Source organism: Rana temporaria, chromosome 2, assembly GCF_905171775.1.
Source record: "Rana temporaria chromosome 2, aRanTem1.1, whole genome shotgun sequence".
Classification (NCBI taxonomy): Eukaryota; Metazoa; Chordata; class Amphibia; order Anura; family Ranidae; genus Rana; species Rana temporaria.
The window spans coordinates 390,928,867-390,954,047 of NC_053490.1; the positions used below are offsets into that span (position 1 = coordinate 390,928,867).

General features: G+C 42.8%; 1 protein-coding gene across 1 annotated transcript in view; it reads right to left on the reverse strand.

Moving 5' to 3' along the window:
• RPS6KA1 (ribosomal protein S6 kinase A1) overlaps nucleotides 1–25,181 on the reverse strand; it is a 255,183-nt gene that overhangs the window by 172,673 nt on the left and 57,329 nt on the right. The window contains exon 2 of the mRNA XM_040338009.1: nucleotides 16,448–16,492. Coding sequence (XP_040193943.1) covers nucleotides 16,448–16,492 — 45 coding nt within the window. The remainder of the gene's footprint in view (nucleotides 1–16,447; nucleotides 16,493–25,181) is intronic.

Genomic DNA, 25,181 nt, shown 5'->3' on the forward strand with positions numbered 1-25,181 from the left:
TAAATCGACGCAGTGACGGAAGCTGAAATTTCGCCTGGGCAGGAAGGGGGTATATGTGCACAGTAAGCAAGTGGTTAAAGAAGTTGTAAAGGCAGAAGTTTATCTTAATACATTCTATGCATTAAGATAAAATACCTGTGTGTAGCAGCCCTCCAATTACCTACCAGAGCCCCTTCTGTCACCAGCAATGTCCACGATCCCAGAGCAGCGGCGCCATCGACTCCCGCAGCTGTCAAAGTCAGTCAGCCAATCAGGGGAGAGAGGGGCGGGGGCCAGGTCAGGACATCTCAATGAATACACAGAGCTCCGACATGGCTTGGGTGCCCCCTGTAGCAGCAAAGAGGAACACAAGAAGAGGAGGATCCGGGCTGCTCTGTGCAAAACCAACTGCACAGAGGAGGCAAGTATAACATGTTTGTTAATTAAAAAAAACAAAAAAGCAAACATGAGCGTTTACAATCATTTTAAATAGTTGTCAAGTATAAAAAAAAAAACAACACACGTATGGCAAATAAAGCATGGCTCAGGTAAATGGTTTTAAATTGCATTGTCAATAGAATAAAATGATATAGCTCATCAATATGTATAATAATAGCAAAACATGCTGACTGTACAGATTATACAGGGGGCTACCATTACTAAAGTGTAATATTTTGTTCCATACACTAAAGCAGGGATCACCAAACTTTCTTAAAGTTGTTGGAAAAACTTTACAACCACTTTATGCTACAGCAGGTAAGCCTATATTAAGGCTTACCTGCAGCTACCCAGGATATCTCCTAAACCTGCACGTTTAGGAGATATCACCTGTCCCCCTCATGTGCCAATGTCATCGGCACATGCGCACTGGGGCAAACTGAATCAATGGAATGTATGCGGGGGCTTCGATCACAGGCAAGCAATTCATAATAAGCTAGTATGCTATGCATACTAGCTCATTATGCCTTTGTCTTGCAGGGTTTTTTTTGGTCGGGGTTTACAACCACTTTAACCAAGGGCCAGGTCCTTGAGACCTTTAGGGGGGCCAGATTGTGGCAATGGGAGCAGAAAGGTCCCAACATCAGTGGAAAAAAAAAAAAAAACAATGCCCCATCTTTGATGTCAGTGGGAGGAATTATGCCCAGTCATTGGTATCACTGAGAGAAATTGTGCCCAATTATTGATGTTATTAGGCCCAATGGTTGGTGTCATTATTAGGAATTGTGCCCCTTCATTGGGGTTAGTGGAGGGAGGGTAGTTGTGCTCCATTGTCGGCATCAGAGGAAAAAATAGTGCCCCCGGACTGGATAAAAGCAAGCAAAGGGCTGCAGTTTGGAGACCACTGCACTAGAGTAAGGGTAGTTGTTACAAGACATTTTGAAGAATAATGCAAACATTTAATACAGAATAGACTTAAAGCGGAGGTTCACCCTAAAAACATGTATTTAACATTCCATTCAGCATAATTCCAACATTTACACTATGCTGTTTTTTTTTTGTTTTTTTTTGCTGTACATACCGTCTTATTGTTAAAACACCAGTTTTCCGAAAGTAGCCGAACTGCTAGTCGGCTCTATACGGCGCCTGCCATGTAGAGCTGACTGCGCAGGCGCCGTATAGAGCCGGCTACTTTCGGAAAACTGGTGACGCGCCTTATGCGCCAGGGAGAAGTTTTTCACAAGGTGTCAATCATCTAGCCTTTGCATAGGAATGCCTACTCCCGCGGGAGCGAGAACCCGGAAGCCGGGTGGAAAACAATAAGACGGTATGTACAGCAAAAAGAAAAAAAACGGCATAGTGTAAATGTTGGAATTATGCGGAGTGGAATGTTAAATACATGTTTTTAGGGTGAACCTCCGCTTTAAAAACAGGCTGCACACAAATATGAGTTATTTTGTCACCCTGACATGCAACTACAATGTAAACCGGAGTTCTTACATTCTCAATAGTGCCTGGAGCCTTCAGCCAGTACTAAGACTCAATGCAACGAGTCTGAACATGAAACACTCGAAGGATGTGCACATCCTTAAATCCGCACAATACTGGTTTGTCTGAGCTGCTTTGCACAGTATGAAGCCACAACATTTTTAAAATATATCTTCTTTTATATGAGATTGCAATCTCGCAGGAGCAGGGCCCTCCTAACCCTCTTGTATCGAATTGTATTGTTGCTGTATTGTCTCTCTTTATATTGTAAAGTGCTGCGCAAACTGTTGGTGCTATATAAATCCTGTATAATATTTTCAGTACTATTAAAAAGGAACAGTACATACATAATATGCTCAGCTTTCCATGAAAACGACTAGGTATAAATATTTCACCATCACCTTATGCAAGCATACCTCTGAGTGTTTACCATTCCCAGAAAGCAAACTGATCTGACCAATACAGCTATTAAAAACAAAAGGATCCCACATTGTCCATTGTTCTTCTTGCTCTACAATTTCTACTTCGACACTACAGAGTATCCCCACTCTCAGCTTTCTAGTGCGGTTAACATGATTGTCGCACTGCCCTCCGGGTATCAGCTTGGAAGCTTTCCCTTCCAAGAATCACATTGAAGATGTGGCCTTTGTATTATTTCAGTACGGTCAATACAGATTGTATGAATGAGAGAGAAGATCACCACTCAAGGTAGGTCTATTGTAGGGTCGTTTCACAAATATAGGACTCCAAGGGTGCAGGCAATGCACTAAGGCAAATATTGGTATAAAGATGAGGGATGGACAGCCGCACTCCAAACCAAACGGGTTGTCTTTATTCAAATCAACAGCAAGAACACAGCAGATCACAGCAATAGGAACAGGAGAATACCGACGTTTCGCACTGGCTTCAGTGATTGTATGAAGGTGTAGCAAGCCACCAAAACCAAAAACCTATTTACTGTAGTCCAAGTGAAGGTATTGCTTACTGCACGCTCCAGCTGTGACACTACTCAGTGCACAATTTTATTGAATAATTCCACATGTAACAGAATTCCTAAACCATCACTGTCAAAAGTCATAAATCAATATAGATCTATGCTTTTGTCTTGCAAGTGTCTTAACCTTTACATTCCTGCAAGGTTCCAGCAGCAAGTAAACCACCTTCCTACCTCCCATGATTTAAATGTATATCAACATATGCCTAAAACAGATGAGAAAATCGGATAAAAAAAAAAAAAAAATTCAGATTTAAAATAGATTGTATGATAATCTTTAGAGGGCCGATCACCCCAGGTCATGGGAAATTGTCTGAATGGGACAAGCACAATTTTTGTTTCCCATACGATACCAGAATGTATGATTTTGGTGTAATCGGTATTCGTCTGAAAAAAAAAATTGAGTGACCTCTTAAGACCATGCATGCATCACTTCCTAAGTTGTATTCTGTCATATAACAGACGTTTCGTAACTTTAGTAACCTCTTGATTTTTCAAAAGGAGACTAACATTTTTTAAGGAAAAAAAAGCCAATATTTTCATCATTTGTACGAGGCTTTAGGCTGCTCCATGCACACTGGACATTAAAGTAATATTATAAAAACGGCAGTAGCTTTTCAGCAAGTCTTTCAGCGCTTTTTAATGTTTTTGCAATAGCGTTTATTAGCATTTTTCTGCGTTGCTGTGTGTTTTTTTTTTTTTTTAAATGGATCAAAAAATGCTAAAAAACCGCTGATGAACCACATTTGAGTGTTTATCGACGTTTATCGTTTTTAAGCATTTTTTGTGATCAGAAAAAGCAGAGTTCGTTTCTTACCGGTAACTCCGTTTCCAGTAGTCGTCCAAGGCAGCCCTTGAGAGGTGGAGCTCCGCCTTAAAATTAGGAAACGTGTTGCCCAAACTTTCCTCCCTTTAAGAGGCGGTCCCTCAGGTCTCTGGTCAGTCATCCCCAAGAACCGAAGGCCGGAATCTGAAACGATATAGAATACACAACACAACTCCACAAGGTTAGACATTTTAAGGTGGGATTGTGCTGTTTTGGAATACTACTGGAAACCGAGTTACCGGTAAGAAGCCAACTCTGCTTTTTCCCCCAGTCGTCTTCCAAGTCAGCCCTTGAAAGAATAACCAAGAACTCACTAGATCTAGGGTGGGACAACGGCTTGGAGGACTTTCCTACCAAACGTCTAGTCCTGGCTGGAAATCAGATCCAGTCTGTAATGGAAATCAGATCCAGTCCAGTCATCCAGCTGAACAAAGGTCGAGAATCTTGACCAGGTTGCAGCCCTGCAGATTTGTTCTGGAGTGTCTCCTGCCTTTTCTGCCCATGATGCTGCTGAAGCCCTTGTATAATGAGCTTTAAGTTCTTTTGGCAGTGTTTTCTCCATAACACTAACATTCTAGTATAGCTGCCTTGAGCCATCTGGCAATTGTCTTTTTGGACGCTTGTTTGCCCTTCAGTTGGCCTGCGTACAAGATGAATAGAGCATCTGACGGTCTGAATTCATTGATAACTTCTAAATATTGAAGTAGACACCTTCTGACATCCAGGAAACTTAATTCTTGCTCTTTGCTGTTTTTTGGTGAACTGCAAAATGAAGGTAAAACTATAACCTGGCATTTATGAAAAGTTGACGTCACTTTTGGCGTAAATCCCGGATCTGTTTGAAGGACTATTCGATAGAGAAACTTTTTTTGAAGATCCATGACTAACAGATAAAGCCTGTATTTCTCCTACCCTACGTGCCGTTGTGATGGCTACGAGAAAAACAGTTTTTAGAGTCAATAATCTTAAAGATGTCTCTTGTAGTGGCTCGAAGGGAGGGTTGATGATCCCCCTGAGCACCACTGATAAATCCCATGTGGGACATTTTTGTGTCTTGGGCTTTTTGCTAATGCCCTGCAAAAAACGAGAGACAAATAGGTCCTCTTGTGTCCTTTCTAGATACAGCGACAGCGCTGCAATCTGAAATTTAAGTGTACTGAGCGCTAGCCCTTTATCAGCGCCTTGCTGTAAAAAAAAATCAAGGATGGTTGGTGTATCCATTTTCTGTCTGTCTATGGTTTTCAGTGCACCGTTACATTTTCTCCGGATCTTTTTGTAAATGGCTCTGGTATTTGGCTTCCTGGCGCTCAGAAGCGTTGCCACTACCTTCTCCGAGAGTCCTTTTGATCTCAAGAGGTCCTTCTCAGTAACCAGGCCGCCCATTTGAAAACTTTGTTTTAGGCCTGTCAGGGGACCCCGACACATCAGGTCTGCCCTGTGAGGTAGAAGCCACAGCTCTTCTGCCGAGAGACTGAGGAGTTGAGAAAATCAGGCTCTCTTGGGCCAGTATGGTGCGATTAGTATAAGTTTTGTTTGTTCCTACAGAAACTTTACCACCCGTGGAATCAGATGAACCGGAGGGAAGGCATAGCATATTTTGAAGTTCCAAGGATTCTGGAGAGCGTCTATCCCAAGAGGTTGATCTTGCTGGTTTAGCTAGAAGAAACGCTTCACCTGAGCATTCTTCCGAGAGGCAAACAAACAGATCTATGTTTGGACTCCCCAGCAGGCTGTAATTTCCCTGAACACCCCCGGGTGCAATACCCATTCCTCTTGGTAGATCTCCTGGCGGCTGAGAAAGTCCGCTACTACATGGTCTTCTCCTTTTAGATGGACTGCTCCTAGTGACAGTAGGTTCCCTTCTGCCCATCGGCATATCTGATTGATGTGGCTTAGAGATGGGCTTCTTGTGCCCCTTTCTTGTTTACGCAAGCCACTGCTGTGGCGTTGTCTGAGTGTATCAGGATGTGACGACTTCTCAGTTAGTTCTGAAAAAATTCTATGGCCTTGGCCATCGCCATAAGCGCTCTCCAGTTTGGAGGATGACTTGGCTTCTTCCGGGGACCATCTCCCCCCTAGGTGAGCTCCCCAACCCCAACTGCTTGCGTCTGTGGTCAATTTCCGTGAGATCGGAAACGACCAAGCCAGACATTGCTTTAGGTTTGTGTGGATCCTCCACCACCATAGTGACTTCTTTACAGATGTTGGGAGTAATACCGACTTGTCCAGATCTTCTCTTTGGTTTCTTAAGAGAAATACTTGAAGTGGCCTTAGATGGTACTTTGCCCACTGGACTGCTGGTATTGATGATGTCATCAGACCCAACACCGACATCAGTTCTCTGATGGTTATCAGGAGGTTGTTCTGTATAGAATTCACCCTCTTGACTAGATTTTGGATCTTCTCTGGGAGGGATGTCTTCTGCTCTACGGAGTTGAGTAGATACCCCAAGAACCGTATGTTCCGAGTGGGATGCAGGTTTGCTTTTTCCAAGTTTAGAATCCAGATCTCTTACCAGCTGCGCCTCTGATGGTGCTGTGAACAGTAGGTCGTCCAAGTACGGTATTACGGTCATCTTCTTTAACCTTAGGGGGGGCCAGAGCTTCCGCTAACACCTTGGTGAATATCCTTGGTGACGAGGATAACCCGAAAGGGATCGCTCTGCTCTGGAAGTGGCAAGCCTTTCTCTCCATCTCCACCACTAACCTTCGATATCTCTGGGATTCTTCTCGGATGGGAATGTGGAGATATGCGTCTCAGATCCATGGCCGCCATGAACGTCTTTGGTTGAAGAATGTTTTTGACCGAGAATATGGAATATGCAAAAAATGTTGTATTGGATCGCTTGGTTCAAGGGCTTGAGATGCAGTATCAATCGAAACTTCCTGGAAGGTTTTTTGATGACAAAATCGAGAGTAAAAAAACAATTTTCTTCTCTGGAACTGGGGTAAGGACATTTTGGTCCACCATCTCCCCTAGCAATAGAGGAGGAGCTTTGGCTTTTTCTGAATCTCTGGGAAGTTTCATTAATAGGAATCTCTCTGGAGGGTGACAATTGAATTCCAGGGAATAGGCCCTTGTGATGATTTCTAAAATAAATTGATTGGCTGTCTTCTGCCATTGAGGTAGGAAGGTAGCCAGTCTTGCCCCTACTAGCACTTGGTCACTTTTTGGTGGCTTGGTTAGAAGAACCAAAGAGTGGCCCCAAGCAAATCATCCACATCCTCTAGCGATAATTTGCAATTTGGTCCCTTTCTTTTTTCTCTCCCCTCCTCCTGTTCTGGGTCCGAGCGATCGCTGGCCATAACGCTAGCTGCGCTGCTGCCCGCTCTCACCGACTCGTGCAACCCTGCTGCGACTTCCGATCTAGGCGAGGCTATGGGAGAGCGACTTCCAAAAGGAACTGCTGGAGGTTTAACCTCTAATGAATTTTTTGAGATCCTTAAAAAAGGTGTCCGCCATATCTCCCACGGATCCAAAAATGTTTGCATAAACTTCATCTGATTGTTTAACCAGAATGTCAATGCAAATTTGGCATAGCGGTTCTGTGTACTCCAACGCCAACTTGTTAGCGCTTCCTGGGAGTGGGCTTTGGCTCTTTAGGCGGTTTCACCTGCCAAAAGATAAGAAACACAGGGGCCCCATGGTGGTGAGACCCAGCACACTCCACCATATAATGATACAGTGCACACCCAGTGACACTAGTACCCCCTGTAAGCCCGAGCTAAGCTAGTGACCACCACTATCTAGCTGCTGTCCCAGATACAAAGGTCACCCACTGGTGTCTACCTGTACCCTGCTGGTGCTATCGCCTCCTGGAGCCTGGCCCGACAGGATATCATCCTCCTCCAGCATCCTGGTACACTGTGGCGTCCTATGCTGTCACCTGCAGCCACGTGTAATCGCACCAGCCGGCCGTTCTAAATTCCCGCGCCTTTAGGGGGATTGGACCAGCTTCCGATGTCATCCCGCCCCGGAAGTTATGCGCCGCATCTTGCGGGTCAAGCGGCGTTCAGCTACGGGTACACGCCCCCTTGCTGAAGCCACCAAGGGAAAGCTGTATCGGCACGTCTGGGCACAGGGGGAAAAACCGAACCTGGGACGCCTCCTGCCTGCTGCAGAGGGTTGCCCGTAGCCATGAGAAAACCGACCTCCTCCACCGCATACCGATGGCGCTGGGGAGTCCACTGACCCCCCCTCCGCAGCGCTGTCGCCTGCAGCCTATGCACAACAGCCAGCTATCCCGACCGGACCCCTGCCCTGGTCAGCCTCAGAGATGGAGCCCTCCCAGGTCTTCTGGCAACATGTCTCCTCTGGATTGAGGAAACACCAAGACTGACCAGGGACCTGAGGGACCGCCTCTTAAAGGGAGGAAAATTTGGGCAACGTGTTTCCTGATTGTGAGGAGGAGCTCCATCTCTCAAGGGCTGACTTGGAAGACGACTGGGGAAAAACAGCTCCTGAACGCAAATTTTAGAGCGTTCAGACAACAGCCCATAAACTCCACTGCTGATAAATGTCCATGTGTGCATGGACACAAAGGATAACACAGAGGGGAGGTTCATGGGCTTCAGTGTGCATGGAGCCTTAGACTAGTGTAGAGTCTTCACAAAGAAAAGGCAAAAACACATTACAGCATCTAGGGCTGCAACCAACGATTATTTTCATAATCGATTAGTTGGCCGATTATTGTTTCGATTAATCGGATAATAGCCTTAATAAAAAAAAAAAAATATATATATATACACCATTTAAAACATTTTTTGGACCAATTTGTTGTTGGGCAGATTATAAAACACAAATTGCCGCAAAAACACATTACATGCTTTTCTGCAGCTTCTCCATTGAAGTATACTGAACAAAAAGAAACAAAATAGCACGTTTTGCGTTAAAAACTCCTTGCCCTTTCCAAATACGCAGCAGTTGAAAAAAAATCATGCATGTGAACGTGTCCCATAGGAAAACATGTAAATGAACTGTAGTGTGTTTCTGAAAAAAGCACCAAAAAACAGAGTTGTGAACCCAGGCCTGAGATGTTTAGTTACATAATGGGGTTAAAAAAACAAAAATAAGTACAAAAAGAGAAAATAATCGCTACTGTAAGGGGTTCATTTTTTTACTGTGGGACAGTGAAAGTAAAATTTACAGTAGAGATTTGCTTTTTTGTACTATAAAGAGCTAATTTTAGTTTTTTTTTTAACCCCATTATGTTACTGGCCGATTAATCGATTTTGAAAATTGTAATCGATTAATTTCATAATCGATTAATCGATTAGTTGTTTCGGGCCCTAACAGCAGCGTACAGGCGTCAAAAGACTTGATAGCAGACATCTTCGTTGTACCAGGGCAATTGCCTGTTCATGGTTTACATTCTTCTTACCGTCATTTGATTCTGCTTAGGATCAAATGCTACATTTCCAAGGGCTCAGTATTAATGTACTGCATATCTTAAAGCCCAACTGAACTTTCAGATACTACAGATAACTCCTACATTTAATTTTCTTTCAAAAGCAGCCATATCCCAAGTAGAAAAAACGGTCTCCTATCTGCATGCTGCAGAAAAGGGTCCTTGATCTTCATTTACAAAATGTGCAAAAAATAAATAAAAAAACACGCCGGTTGCAGTGGCGTGCATCTGTAATCCCAGCTGCCTGGGAGGCTGAGGGTGTCGGATTGCTTGAGTCCAGGAGTTCTGGTCTACCCTGTGCTATGTCGATCGGGTGTCCACGCCAAGTTTGGTATCAATATGGTGGCCCTAGGGGAGCCAGGGGCCACCAGGTTGCACTAAGGAGGGGTGAACCGGCCCAGGCCGGAAACGGAGCAGGTCAAAACCCCCGTGCTGATCAGTAGTGGGATCGCGCCTGTGAATAGCCGGTGTAGAGCAGCCTGGATAATACAGTGAAACACAGTCTTTAAAAAAAAATAAAAAAAACACACAAAAGCTTGAAAAGGTGCACAAATAAACAGTCTGACCCTGTGTGTGTGGAACAATGTGCAAACAAGTGCACAAATACATTGGGAGTCATCATGTGAATGAGGCCTTACTGGCTCTCACACCTTTCATTTTTAAAGGGACTGTAAGACCCCTTTCACACTGGTGCGTTTTTGCCGCGTTTGAGGTAAAAATAGCGCCAATAAAACGCTCCAAAAACGCCCCCTCCATTGAAATTAATTGATAACGCTGTAAAATCGCGGTGTTTTACCGCTATTTTAACGCTCCGCTATAGGCGTTTCCAGTGTGAAAGGGCTCTAAACCTCTGAAGTGAAAAAATAAACAAAGCATATTCTATAGCGTGTACGCACCTTGATCCAAAGCACCTAGTGTTTCTATCTGGTCTCTCCTCCCTATGCTATCTGCAAGAGTCCCTTATGACTAGAGCTGCAAGATTAATCGTTAAAAAAATAAATAAAACAAATCACGATCTCGATTCAACCCCCTTCAGTATCTTAATCCAGCATTTCCACGATTCATTCATGCAAGTGCAGAGCCGTTCTCTGCTCAATCGCAGCTGTCAAAAAAGAAAGTCGGCAAATGTTTATCAACATTGTCACCGCTGGGAGAGAACTATAAACAAAGTATCTTGATTCCTTTAGATCAAAAGGAATGAACATATGCAAACATTACAGAACCACAGCAGATGGCCCCACCACCCCCTCCAGCACACAGCAGCTGACCGACAGTCTCAGCTTTTCCCTATGAGATTGTGTAAAGGGGGGGGGGGGGTGTCCAATCCCTCCACTCAGATTTCAGATTACATTCAGTTCTGCATCCTATGTTGTGCAATGTCAGATTCCGCCCCCTTGTTTTGTTTCTGGAGCTGAAACAGACTTTAATCTGTGAACTTTAACCACTTGACCCCTTGGAAGATTTACCCCCCTTCCTGATCAGGCAATTTTTTTGCGATATGGCACTGCTTTACTTTACCTGACAATTGCACGGTCATGCAACACATTACCCAAATACAATTTATGTATTTTTTTATTTGATCACCACTGCAGCAAAATCCCAATAAGTGTATTTTATTTGGTTTGCGCAAAAGATATAGAATCTACAAACTATGGGATCTATACTGGGATTTTTATTTTTTATTTATACCAATAATGGTAGCGATCACCAACTTGTAGCAGGACTGTGATATTGCAGGGGACAAGCTGACACTTAGACAGTGATCACTGCTAAAAATATACACCTCACTGTACTAATGACACTGGCTGGAGGAGGTTAAACATCAAGGGCAATCAAAGGGTTAAATGTGTGCCTAGCCAGTGTTTTTTGTGTTTTGTGTGTTGTATTGTTTTTACCAAGAGCTGTGATGAATTTACTCTGGAAAGGAAATCCATCACATACTCACTGTCAGGACGGAGTTCTGCCTTGTTTACATAGGCAGAGCTCCGTCCAGCCTCTCTCCTTGAGATTGGCAGGTAGCAGACATCCATTGGCCGGCACCCGCTGTTCGGCTTCCCCTACCCATATGTGCAGAATCTCACACACACACACACACACACACACACACCCTCCAAACATTATATATACATTTTTTTAGCAGACACCCTAGGGAAATAAAATGGCAGTCATTGCAACTTTTTATGTCACATGGTATTAGCGCAGTAATTTTTCAAACGCAATTTCCTGAATAAAAAAAAAAGTAAAGTTTGCTTAATTTTTTTGTAACATGTGACAGATGATGTTACGCTGAGTAAATAGATACCTCCCATGTCACACTTTAAAATTGCGCACACTCATGGTATGGCGCCAAAACGTACTTAAAAACATCCAATGGTGGCGCTTTTCAAACAAACATTTTTTACACCTTCTCTTTAATAGGAATGGTGCGTGACAGGTCCTCTTTATGGAGAGATGTAGGGTCTATACCATGGGTCTTCAAACTATGGCCCTCCAGTTGTTCAGGAACTACAATTCCCATCATGCCTAGTCATGTCTGTGAATGTCAGTGTTACAATGCCTCATGGGATGTGTAGTTCTACAACAGCTGGAGGGCCGTAGTTTGAGGATCCCCGGTCTATTCGATTCCTTCTCTGAGTTCCTATTTGCATGGGAGAGCCCAAAAGAGGCACCGGGTGGGGCGACGACAACGTCCCCGGTAAAAATGATCACGTGGCTGAACAGCCGCTATGATTGTTCTTATGGAGTAGGGAAATTTATTTTTAAAGTCAGCAGCTACAAATACTGCAGCTGTTGACTTTTAAAATATGGACACTTACTTGTCCAGGGCACCAACAATGTCCTCACCCGAAGCCGATCTGTCCCTCGGGTGGAGGCACCGCCATCTTCGGTAAGGGGATCCGAAAGTGAAGCCTTGCAGCTTTATAGCCTGGTTCCTTACTGCGCATGCGTCCTCACTGGACCCTGCTTTTTTTTTGAACGTGTGTCTCCCAGAACACAGCGGGGGGGGGGGGGGGGGGGGGGGCTACTGCACCTATCTATGCCCGAAAGTGGGAGCAAATACCTGGTTTAGACAGGCATCTGCTACACCCTGAAACGTGCAAAATGTGACACCGGAGGGGGGGGGGGGGGGGTTTCCAAAAAGTGAAAGTTCAATTTTTGGGTGGAACTCCGCTTTTAATGTACATTACCCCTTCTCCATGTACCTTTTTTCATAATTTTTATACAGCCGTCACATGACCCAGCTCTTTCCCAGCCTGTCTGTAGGTAACATCAGCGGGAGGAGCTTCTTGTCCTCTGCTTTTGGTCACAAAAAAAAACACCTTCGGAATACAAAGGAAAAATACATAATATCAAATATATTATTTTTGAGCAAAAAACATGGTGTGGACCATCTATGGGGAGGTTCTCCCAATCGCAGCATGTTTGATGTCCCGCCAGCCTGTATCTACTGTATGTATGTGCTTAGAGTTACAGGGAAGTGAACCCTCCATCAATCATCATGTAATATACCATACCCATTGTGTTAAGCGGTTTAGAGGACATGGAGGGGGAGGGAGGGATCGGACTGTGTATACACCCACATGTGTCTCTATAGCCACGTGGGATGCACATAGAAGGAAACTAAAACTGGAGCATGCTCAGTAGATGTGGCAATGACTTGTCTACAAAATCTCAGGCTGCAGTGGGGACACAGACAAAGAGGAAAGGACAGTGAACAGCAGCTTCAACTCATTTTATTTTTTGCAGAATACAGAAAATTAATCCTATAGTGACTATGAGCGAGTATGAACAGCATGTAATACAGCACATACTGGTAGTTCTTAATTATGTAAATGTATTGACACTTTAGGCCATTTAATTATGACAAAAAGGCACTTAGCATTTTTAGGAAAAAAATAGCATTGGCAGTCTCCACATTTTTCTCAGTACACGTTTCCTTTAACGTTTCATGTTTTTTTTTTTAGGTTTAGCTCACTGCAAACAATATACATGTTTGCGAAGTGAACACGCCTTAAGAAACATACACATGCCTATACTAGTATGTAATACAATGTTTAGGGTTTTCTGATTTAAGACAGCTTTTCCATTTTAAATTATAATGTATAGTTTGGAGTAACTTGTGAACCGATTATGAGCTTGCAACATTTGCACACAACTCTAGCAGAAATTTGGAATATGGATGGAGAATGACATTTTAAATGGGAGAGAGAAAAAAAGAGCAGTTTTAAAGACAGGAGTCCTGACACCGTTTTGTATGATACACACAAACCCAAACACTGCATTTATGTACTTAAAGTACAACTCAAGCCCAAATGTTTGTGTTTTTTTTTTTTTGCGTTGGAGTAGGTGACCTCACTGGAGAGACTTATCTGCCCACTAGAGCTGCACAATTAAAAATTGCAATCTCAATTCAACCCCCCTCACAGGCTTTTAAATGATTGTAAAGAGATTATATATATATATATATATATATATATATATATATATATATATATATATATATATATATATATATATATATATATATATATATATATATATATATTAGGGCTGTTACTGATCAAATTTTTTCTGTTCGATTAATCGTTTGTTTTTTTTAAATCGATTAATCGACTAATTTTGATTAATTATAACGCACATACAGATCCAACTACTTTTAGCTGATCTCCTTGCAGGCCGATTCCCAGTGCAGCTACCAACCACTGGAAAATGGATAGCAGGATACAAAAAACACACAAAGGCAGCGCTCGATGGGAATAGCATTAAAACTTTTATAGACTTCAAATAGGTAACAAAATAAATATTGCACTGGAGATAAAATCGATGTAGCTACATAAACTGTAAAAATGGTGCGAGTAATACCAAACGGTACTAAAAGCAGTCATAAAAACATGTAGCCAAGTATGATACTGGTATAAAAATGTGTACAACGATATCACTGCTGAATCCAGATGAGGAGAGGTTAACATCAGTCCGTCGGCATGTAGATGTCCCATGAAGGGAACTATCACAACTCCCAGTGGATGACTGTAGAATCCCAGGTTGATAGAGGGAAGTGATAGAGGGAAGTGTAACAGCCCTTGCGTGTGGCAGATGGTAAGGTCCCGCCGGCATGCAGATATGAAGGCACAGCAAAGGAGCCCTTCAGATGGACATGGCAAGCCCTGCCGGTGTCTGTGACGTTACTGGATCTCCAACGGAACTCCCTGAATGCCCAGAAGCCGGCGGAGAGGTGAGTACCAATCAAAAGAATTGTAAATCTATCAAAAAGATTTTGTTCGCCCAAAAAAATTAAAGATTAATCGATTAATTAAAAGTTAATTTGCACAGCCCTAATATATTAAAAAAAAAAAATTATATATAATTATATATATATATAAAACACAACTGACAAAAAAAAAAAAAGCCAACCCTCCACTGCTCAGCGCTGAGATAAAAAGAAACAATGCTTCCTTCGGTTCTTTCAGAGCAAAGGGATGAACTTCGGTCTGTAAATGAGGTCAGTTTAACCACTAAAATACCAAGCCTTTTTCCTGACATTTGTTGCTCTTATAGTCCAAGCAAAAGGGCCAATTAACTGTCCTTCAAGCTTTGGGGAGGTGGGGGGGTTAGTTGCACTGTGGCCAGAGGGTGTAGAAAATGCCCCAGCATCAGTGCCCCATCATTGGTTTTAAATGGAGAAATAGTGTGCCGATAAATGGTGTCAGAAAGGGGACTAATGCCCCAAGGCCCAATAAAGGCAAGCAAAGGACCTCATCGACCACCCCCAGGCCACAGTTGAAACCACTGGTCTAGGGCAGTGGTCATCAACCCTGTCCTACAGGGCCCACTAACAGGCCAGGTTTGCAAGATAACTGAAATACATCACAGGTGATATAATTTGCTGCTCAGTGAGTGCAGTATTCTAGTCTGCATCTCCCCAAGGAAATACATAAAACCTGGCCTGTTAGTGGGCCATGTAGGGCAGGGTTGATGACCACTGGTCTAGGGGATAACTTTAGTAGGTTTCCTTCCCCCAGGAGACAACTTCATGCTTCAGAGATGGACTGTCCCTCACCATCCTCATGTCCAATGGAGGGCTATGGTCCCTGCATCAGACACGATGTCAAACTGCCAAAATGAGGAAAAGGCTAAAAGTTTAAAAATTGGTTTACCCAGTCTCCTAGACATAAACAAGCAGGTAACCTTTGCAGGGCAGGCACACCTTTTCCCAGGAGTTAAGCTTTAAAATCTGCAGTTTATTCTGCCTATATTTTGCCTTTCCCAGCTCCTCCTTCCCCCCACATCAATATGCTGATCGAAGGATTACATAAAACCTTTCCATTACATACCTTATTTTAGATCCAATGATGTCAATACTAGGTCTCTCTGCTTTTCTATGCCATGCAAGCAGAAAATGGTTAGGAGGAGGGGCTGGCAAGGTGATGTACATTGCTTTCGGAACACATCACAGCCTCCGCCCTCAATACTCAAGAGCCCTCAGCCCTGATGCCAGCAGTGTGCTGGCACATAGGAGTTATGCAAATATCAAAATGTCTACATGGGTGGGTGTGTTCCTTGGCATACTGCCCTAGTATGGCATTACACCCATATATGATGCAAAGACTCCATGAATGATGGAGGTAAAATCCAATGAATGAAAAGGGCAGACCAGTAACAATATGTCTGGAGACATTCGGCCTGTGTATGTCGGACATGCATGCTAGAAAACCAGCAGCCAAATGACTCCTGATCAGCGCTCTCAGCCAATGGCATAGAGCACTGATCGGAGTGTTCTGCTGGGGGACCGTTCCCCTGTCAGAAGACGGCAGCCCAGCAGAGGAGATCCCTGAACTATCCTCGTGTGTTTACCAGGGTTAAGGCTGGGGAGGCAAGAGCTACATGCTAGACAACCTTCAATCAAGAAATTAGGCTGGCTCTATGGGACTTGCTGTGGCTCCCATTATGAGAAGCCCACAGTGTGCAGGGAAGAGTAAGCAAATTCAGTACAAGAGAAGAGTCTTTACAACTGTTCAAGACTGAAAGTAAGGCTGGAGCTCAGCTTTAATATTTTACAATTTAAAATAAACTATTGACCCTTCATGATAACAAGAAATTGACCTTTACTCACAACAGCAACTATTAAGGTTTTATTGTCATGCAGCTGCACGTTCCTTACAGAGACCTTTATTTCGCATGTCAATACACGCCAATGATTGTTACATATGACTCTTCAACAAGGGGGAAAAAAAACGATGCCTGTGGGCATTGAATCACACTTACTATAAAGTACACAAATACAGCACAGGCAGTAGGAATGTCAGAGCAGCATTACCTTTGTGGTGCACTTTCCTGCATCTTCTGAGGTAACATGTCCATTCTGCAAAACAATAAAAAAAAAAAAAAAATACATTTATTAGTTGTGTAATAAAACTTGAATGTCATCCATCCACGTTTTCTCAGTCCTTCTCTAGTTAGACAGGAAACACCTTTTACTTAAGGCCTAAACCACACAGAAGATGTTTAATCACTCAGAAGCTTGAGATTAAATCACTTGCAGGGCAATGTCTCATTTGAAGCCTGTTGAAATCAATATGGCGCAAGTGAGAAGATAGCCAGCCAGAGTTAAGGCTCCTTGTACACGGGACGTTTTTACAACTACTCCTCCACCATTTAAATTGACAGATAGTAACCCACATTAAAAAACGTCCGTTTAGCCGCGTTTGGTCCAGTTTTGCATTTAGCAGCGTTTAAAAAAAAAAAAAAAAAAAAAAAAAAATAGTTAATTGTCAAAACAAAATGCTGCCAAAAGCGGGTCACCGCGTTTGGCGTCTGAAACGTGAAAAACTGTGTCTGGACCCCATTTTTTGCTTTCAAAGAAACGCTGTTAAAACGCAACTGCCTAAAAACAGCAATAAAACGAGACTGTGTAAATGGTCATATAGGAGAACACTGAATGTGTTTAGGGGCAGTTCAAAAAAGCGTCCAACTGTCTTTGAACATACATTTAGCTGTGTCCTGTGTACATGGGGCCTTACACTTGAGGAAAGATTTCCTGTGAAGTTCACACCTCAACCTTACAGATTTTAGCAATCATGTTACTTGGCAAAAAAAAAAAGTTAATCTACCCAATTTTTTTTTTTACTCGTCAAAAGGCGATGACACCAATTGGTTTCTTGCACATCACCTAAGCTTGTATAAATGTAAAATCCAACGTAGCTCTCCCTCATAAAGCCACCCAGAGACCAAACGACTGTGCATTGCTGTACTCTGGTATACGTTGGTGCTTACATTAACATCGTTTTTTGCGTAGACCTATACATTATACTCGCATGCGAGCACTGACGTATACCTGGAGTACAGCCGCAACCATTCATGCCTATGGGCTGCCAAATGAATCGCCTGAGATTGCGGGTGGGGGGAAACTGTAAATTACATTGAACAGACTCTGGGCAAGGGTTATGGGGATGAGGCCCTTGAGACCCGAAAGCACTCTCCCCATGTTGAGGGCAAGCAGCCTGGTATGGTTAAGGCGGGGGGGGGCGCTCGCTCGTCCCCCCTTTTTCTGGCCTGCCATGGCTGCTTGCTCGGATAAGGGTCTGGTATGGATTTTGGGGGGGCCACCACGCCTTTTTTTTGGCGTGGAGTTTCCCATGATATCTATACCAGACCTGAAGGGCTTGGTATGGACTGGGGGGGGGGGGGGGGGAAGCACACTTTTTTCAATGGTTTTTCATCAATATTATCGGAAGCCGACAATGTATCCGCGAGCAATTTTAAATTAAAATTTTTCCCTTTAGAAATTTAATTTTGCTGCAGCACTTGTCTGTTGCCTATTGTACCCACTTGACCTCCGGAAGATTTACCCGCCTCATGACCAGGACACTTTTTGCGATACAGCACTGCGTTACTTGACCTGACAATTGCAACGCTGTACCCAAATTAAAATTTGGCAATTTTGACAAATAGAGCCTTCTTTTGGTGATATTTGATCACCACTGGGTTTTTCATTTTATGCGCTATAAACCAAAAAAAGACAATTTTGAAAATAAATGCCAACATATCCAAAAAATGAAATTCCTTATAAATTTAGGTCAATACAGTAGGTATTCCGCTACATGTTTTTGCAAAAAAAATATCCCAATGGGTGTATATTGATTGGTTTATGCAACTGTTATAATTTCTACAAACTATGGTATATATACACTGGAATTGTTATTTATTTCTATACTAGTAATGGCGGTGATCAGTGACTTATAGGGGGACTGCAAGATTGCGGCGGACAGTCTGACAGTCAGACACTAACCGACACTTTGCAGTAACCATTGACACAAATACAGTAATCAGTGCTAAACATATGCATGGTAACTGCACTAATGACACTGGCTGAATGAATGAATGAAAACTTATATAGCGCAGCACATGCAAACTTAATCGCCTCTGGCTGGGAAGGAGTTAAACATCCAAGGTGATCAAAAGGTCAACTATGTGAATAGCCAGCGTTTGTGTTTACCATGTGTGCTGCTTTTACTAGGGGAAGAGATGGATTTTAGTTCCTTCTTTGCAGGAACACAGAATCCTTTCCTCTCTGCCTGACAATCGGGTGCCGGCGGACATAGCGTTCCCAGCATCTGCAGATTGGCTTCAACTGTGAATCAAAGCAGAAGTGGCCCTCTAGCAGCACACGTGTGTGCCCGCTGCAGGCAGGAGTGCAGGGTCATGTATATATATTCGTGATCCTGCACACAGCTTCCGCCCTGTAGCAGTAAAACTGTCAGCAAATGGTTAAATAAAGAATTCATAAATGCTCTGTGAGCTTAGATGGGTGCTCTAGCAGCACTTGCTTAGTGAAAAGCATCATGGAAAGAACCTTTTACTAAATTAGGACTTCCCGGAAAATCAAGGGTCACGTTTGTCAGTTTCAAATGTAAAACTATGGACTTAAAGTCGTGATTTTGACTAAAGTAAAATGCATCAAACATCACACTGTACACAGTTTATAACCATTATACATGTAAAATCGCACTGGCAAAACAAGAGTGGGTGGGCTTGTTAAATAGACACTTAGTAAATTGCTTTACCAAGTACTTATGTAGAATAGCTTGCATTTATCAGGGATGAACAAATTGTAAAATTTAGGAGCCAGCTAGTCTAATACAGCTATAGACCTTTTGGTAACCTTGATGCATGTACTACAGCTGTCACTAGAGTTTTTCGATACCACTTTAAGTACAAGTGTAAGTCCACCCAAACATTAAATCTCTGCATCTACAGACATCCACGATCTAACACTAACCTATCTAGCCCTTTAAATAAGAAATCGATACACATACCCGATTTGATCTGCAATGGCGGAAGCTCTGCAGCCGACAACGGCGGTGAAAAAAATGGGGTGCAACGTCACCAATAGACTTACTACAGGGCACCCGTTGTCGGCTGTGTCTGCATGCGCTGCCGCAGCTGAAAGCTCAGCATGGGATCGGGTCTCATCCGCTTAAAGGTATGTATATCGATTTCTTCTTTACAGGGCTAGATAGGTTAGTGTTCATGGATGTCAGTAGATGCAGGGAATTTAGTGTTAGGGTGAACCTTTACTCAAAAAAGTATTTGATTTCCTATCAAAACATGACTTTGCGGAGAAACCCTTGCTGGCACAGAGGTGAGACGTTTCTTGTAGTTGGTTACCCGGTTTGCACAAATCTCGGGGGGGGGGGGGGGGGGGGGGATTTTGGTCAACTCTTCTTTACAGATCTTCTCTAAATCCTTAAAACAGGAAAGTTCACCTTTACAGAAAGCTCTAAAAGGTGAACTTACACAGGCCGGTCGCCCTTCTCGCAATCTTCGATTCTAAGCCCCAGGTGTCCAGGGCTTAGAAATCCTCTCAGCTGAATGTCAAAGCGTCACTCATCAGGGGTACATTTTGGAGCACTGTCACATGGTCGGCGGAGACCAATCCACAGCCGCATAGCCCATCCTGTCAGCTATATGGATGCAGAGAGGTTTTCCAGGCCTCGGACACCCGGCACGAATATACTGGGGCTTAGAATGGTCCATTGGCCCCCTCAATGCGGCAAAGTTGGCCTGTAACTTTAGCAGAGAAACAGCCCCAAAGCATGATTTTTCCACCACCGTGCTTGACTGCAGAAATGGTGTTCTTATGCCTTGCACACACGATCGGAATTCTGTTCAAGCCGTCTTGCATACACACTGTCACACCAAATTCTGACCGTCCAAAACGCGGTGATGTACAGCACTACGACGAGCCGAGAAAAATGAAGTTTAATGCTTCCCAGCATGCGTCGACTTGATTCCGAGCATGCGTGTTTTTTTTTCTCCATCGGAGTTCCATACAGACGAACGGAATGTCCGATAGAAATTTAATTTTCCCATCGGAAAAAGAGAACATGTTCTCTTTCTAAGTCCGTCGGAATTTTCGATGGAAAAACTCCGATGGGGCACACACCGGTTGGAATATCCGATGAAAAAATTCCGTCTGACTTTTTCCATCGGAAATTTTGATTATGTGTACTAGGCATTAGGGTCATAGTCAGCATTTTTTCCTCCTCCAAACACGCGAGTCGAAGGAGCTCAATTTTGGTCTCATCTGACCACAGCAATTCTTCCCAATCCTTTTCTGAATCATTTAGCTGTTCATTGGGAAACTTTAGATGGGCACGTACATGTGCCTTCTTGATGAGGGGGACCTTGCGGGCACTGCAGGAATTTAATGCATGGCAGCGTATTGTGTTTAAGCCGCGGGGTTAAAACGAAAAAATAAATAGTGTGTACCCGTCTACTAGTACATTCTGATTGCCTTTTCCCATATTGGCCTTGATAAAGTTCTTTAACAATAGTACACAAGGAAAAGCTCCTGCGGTCCTTGCTTAGAATTTGGTTCCATGTGTAAATAAAAATCGCCATTAAAAAGGACCTAGAGAAGATTGAAATATAGGAGTGCACACTGCGGATTTATTTTAATTTTATTGTAAAGTGTACGCTCTAAGCCTATCATTAACCCAGCTTTAGGCTTTACTACTTAGTGGACGATTGCCCTAGAACAAGCATGCCACTTCAGACTCCGTAGTACTTTACTGTCATTCTAGCTTTAGTGAGTAAGCAGGTGGCAAAAACAAGATCTCCCATGTGTCTATCCTCACAATTTTCTTTTATATTAAACCTGTCAGGGTACATGTAAGGAAACTTCCATTAGCGAATTGTTTTACATAAAATGCACTAGCTGAAAGGCGGTCATTCTTTTCTTTCAGAGCTTGTTCAATTTATTGAGCTATAATGCATATGGTATTTGTCATAATGATAGTTCTTTTCAGCTCTTAGTTCTTTTAAAGATGAACTTTGGGCACAAAAACATTTGTTTAATTGCATTTTTCAACAGAAACAAAAAGATATAAATCTACGCTGTGCATCATACACCTTTACAAACTCAGATATTACCATATAAAAAGTAACAGTGATATCCTTATTGTGCTCCAAATTTGTGCAGAGAGCAAAGCTGTGTATAGAAGGTTTCTTTACCTTAAAGTGGATCTACCACGCAAATACGTTTTTTGTTTTTAAGGGGGTAGTTAAATAGTTAATTGCACTGCTTAAATAAACTCACGCATTTAGTCTCCGTCCGCTCCTCTGTCATTCTGCCTGCAATTTACACTTATATTCCTTCGTTTGTGCCGTTGCCATTTTAACTGTGGGCATTAGAAGCACACGAGCAGGCACTTCCTTGTTGCTGTGATGCTGATGTCTCAGTATCCACCACTCGATCTCACGCATGAGCAATCGGGAGCAGCGGTGTCAGCGTCTGTGTTGGCATCACAACAGCAGGTATCGTAACTTAAAGTTACCGCCCCGTTGTGACACAGCCTCATCTAACTATCACAGCTCTGCATTGAACACTGGGAGCTATGAGAAGCTCCCAGAGCACACTGCGTGGTACGGGAAGTGACGCAATGCCCGAAGAATACCCGCAGTTGTGCAGCTCGGAAGGCTCCTGAATATAAAAAGGTACTGTACATTTATGAAAAACATCCGTTTTAAGCAGTTTTAATATCGGCAGTACATTTAAGGTAATGTTGGAATTAGGGTGGAGCTCCGCTTTAATGCTCAGAATGCATTAAGGTATAAAAAAACCTTCAGGCTTTAGAACCACTAAAAGCCTAGACAAGCGAGATTGGGACCCATGACCCCTTCTAGTAGTAGAAGCAGAAGGTCAGATACCAACTCCCGAGAGGTTCCTTTAAGCTTCATCAATTTTTTTTAAGCTACAGAGTAAAAAACAAATACATACATTTAAAGCACCCCCTTCTCCTCGTGCTTGCATACAAAAGGCAAACACACACGTCGGTCCTGTGTCATATGTAAACAGCAATCGCACCACACATGTGGGCCATCACCACAAACGTCAGATCAAGAGCAATAATTCTAGCACCAAACCTCCTGTGTAAATCTAAAGTGGTTAATACACTGTTACACAGTTTGTTGTCGTTCCATGGGCGTGCGCAATTTTAAATCGTAACATGTTTGGTATTTACTCTGCGTAAAATTATTTAATATTTTACCAAACAATTTGGTATTATATTTTCTGCATTAAAATTCCTTAGTTTTTTTTTTTTTTTTTTTTTAAGTTGTGTGAACTGCTGCGCAAATACAGTACGACATAAAATTACAACATCCACAATTTTATACTCTAGGGCCTCTGCCTTAACTAATTTATATATATATATATATATATATATATATATATATATATATATATATATATATATATATATATATATATATATATATATATATATATACACACACACACACACACACACACACACACATACATACACACACACGCACGGAGGGGGGGGGGGGGGGGTTACAAGTTTTTTTTTTTTTAGAAAAACAGATGCAAGAGAAGAGTCAGAAAAAAGGCCTGGTTAATAATGAAGTGCCTGACTATACCAACGTATATAGGATTTACTTTAGGGGTGAAAACTGTCACAGCAGTGTGAACTTTGAACTGCCTTTACAAAAGATAATGTATTATTTATGTACAAATAGTCATGGTGAGGTATCATAAAATTGGTTACAAAAGTTCATCTGTATAGCACCATCTCTTTCCCCAGAATCCATTTTCTCTTTCAGAAGTTCACCTTCCTTCCTTTACTGCAAAATTGGCCTTTCTTGTGCTTCACATCATAAAATGCTGCAAGCAGTGTCCACATAGCTGGAATTCCTACATCTGCATTTCTGTCCTGGGGCTGCAGCAGGGACATTTTTCAGAATTACTAGGACAGGATAAACACAGAAAAACTTCTCATGTCGGTCAGATCTTGCACTTTTGGAAAGATTATATGGCTAAGGCTAAAGAATAAACAAGGTAGGGTTTCTTGAAATGATCAACCTTTGAAAGGTTGTTTTAGAAAGGCTCAAGTACATAGAAAAGGTAGACCTATTTATTCCTTCTGCCTGGGAAAGGGAAAGATAAATGTTTGCCATGTCTTTTGAAGGGGCAGACCACTGGCTCCCAGTCATCAGAGGGCTTCATTGTCACCATGAATTTCATGTTTGCTTGGCAAAGTAATTTGCCTCATTGTAACAGCGGCTTGTAAATCTTCACTCGAGCATTTTAATTATGCGGTGTGCAAGGAACTATCCAGCTCTGCTGCTCAATAACTTGATGTGCATATAATGCTTCTATTAAACTGACAGCACAGCTTGGGGGATGGGGAATTTGTCTGGGAAGAAATTATCTCATGGCCACCCCCTGGAGCAAGCAGCCTAGGAGAACTGGACATGCTCTAGAAATACACCGTTAATACAAATGATAGAAATTGACACTATATTGTTGCTTTATCCCCATCATCCCCTGATACCTTCTGAGCTACCCCACCCCCTGCCCTGTGATTGGGATCTGTACGTCCTGTACTGGACCTACTGTTCTCGTAACACAATGCTTACTGTGGTTCGTCAAAGTCTTCACAAGTGTACTACCTTTCAGAAGAGCGACACAACACAAGGTCTCTTAAACAGTGTTCTGTTGTTCATTGTACCTTGCCATTTCCATGGCAATGAAAAATGGAGGGAGTACAATGCTCACTGCGCTGCTGCTTATTTAACTCTTACACTACCTGCACAGATTCAAGCTGTCACCGGTATATATACACATATATCATGGACTCTCCAAGCTTTAATCTCTAATCAGGGAGTGAAAAAAGGAGATCCGTACACACTGACATATGAATGAAAAATGGTTTCAGTGCCTGCCTTTATTTCCTACCCAAAAGTGATCTCTGCAAGTTTTCCAGCTTTATCACTTGATTTCAAAACATTTGATACCATTTATTTTTTGCCCATTTACAGACTTGTACATTTCCAGGTTTTTGATGGAATACCATAAGATACTTTATAATGGCATTTTGCTGATTTGTTAGGTATAGTTGACTGGGCAAGACATTTTTACTACCCTGATAAGTCATCTCAGGACATCTGCAATAATTCTATTTCAGCCATTTTGTCAGTTGCTATACTGTTCATTGTTCCTTAGAAACCCCAACATTTGCTCCAGACAGAATAAAAAGATGTTTCTAAACTGCGCGTGTTCTCGTGTATTTAAATTATATGTGTAGTGTCAAACTCCAAAGTGATTTCACATTACTTACCTCATATCAACAAACTGTCTAATGCCATGATCATATAGACCAGTGGTCTCCAAACTGTCCCACAGGCCAGATAGGGCAATCTTCCTCCCACCGCCACCAACCATGGGGCACGAGTACTCCCACCGACACCAACCATGGGGCACGAGTCCTGCCGCCGACACCAACCATGGGGCACGAGTCCTGCCGCCGACACCAACCATGGGGCACGAGTCCTGCCGCCGACACCAACCATGGGGCACGAGTCCTGCCGCCGACACCAACCATGGGGCACGAGTCCTGCCGCCGACACCAACCATGGGGCACTATTTCACTGACACCATAGTTGGAACACTATTCCTCCCACTGACACAAATGGAGATTAATCTTCCCACTAATACCAATACCGCCTACTGCCCACAAACGTTA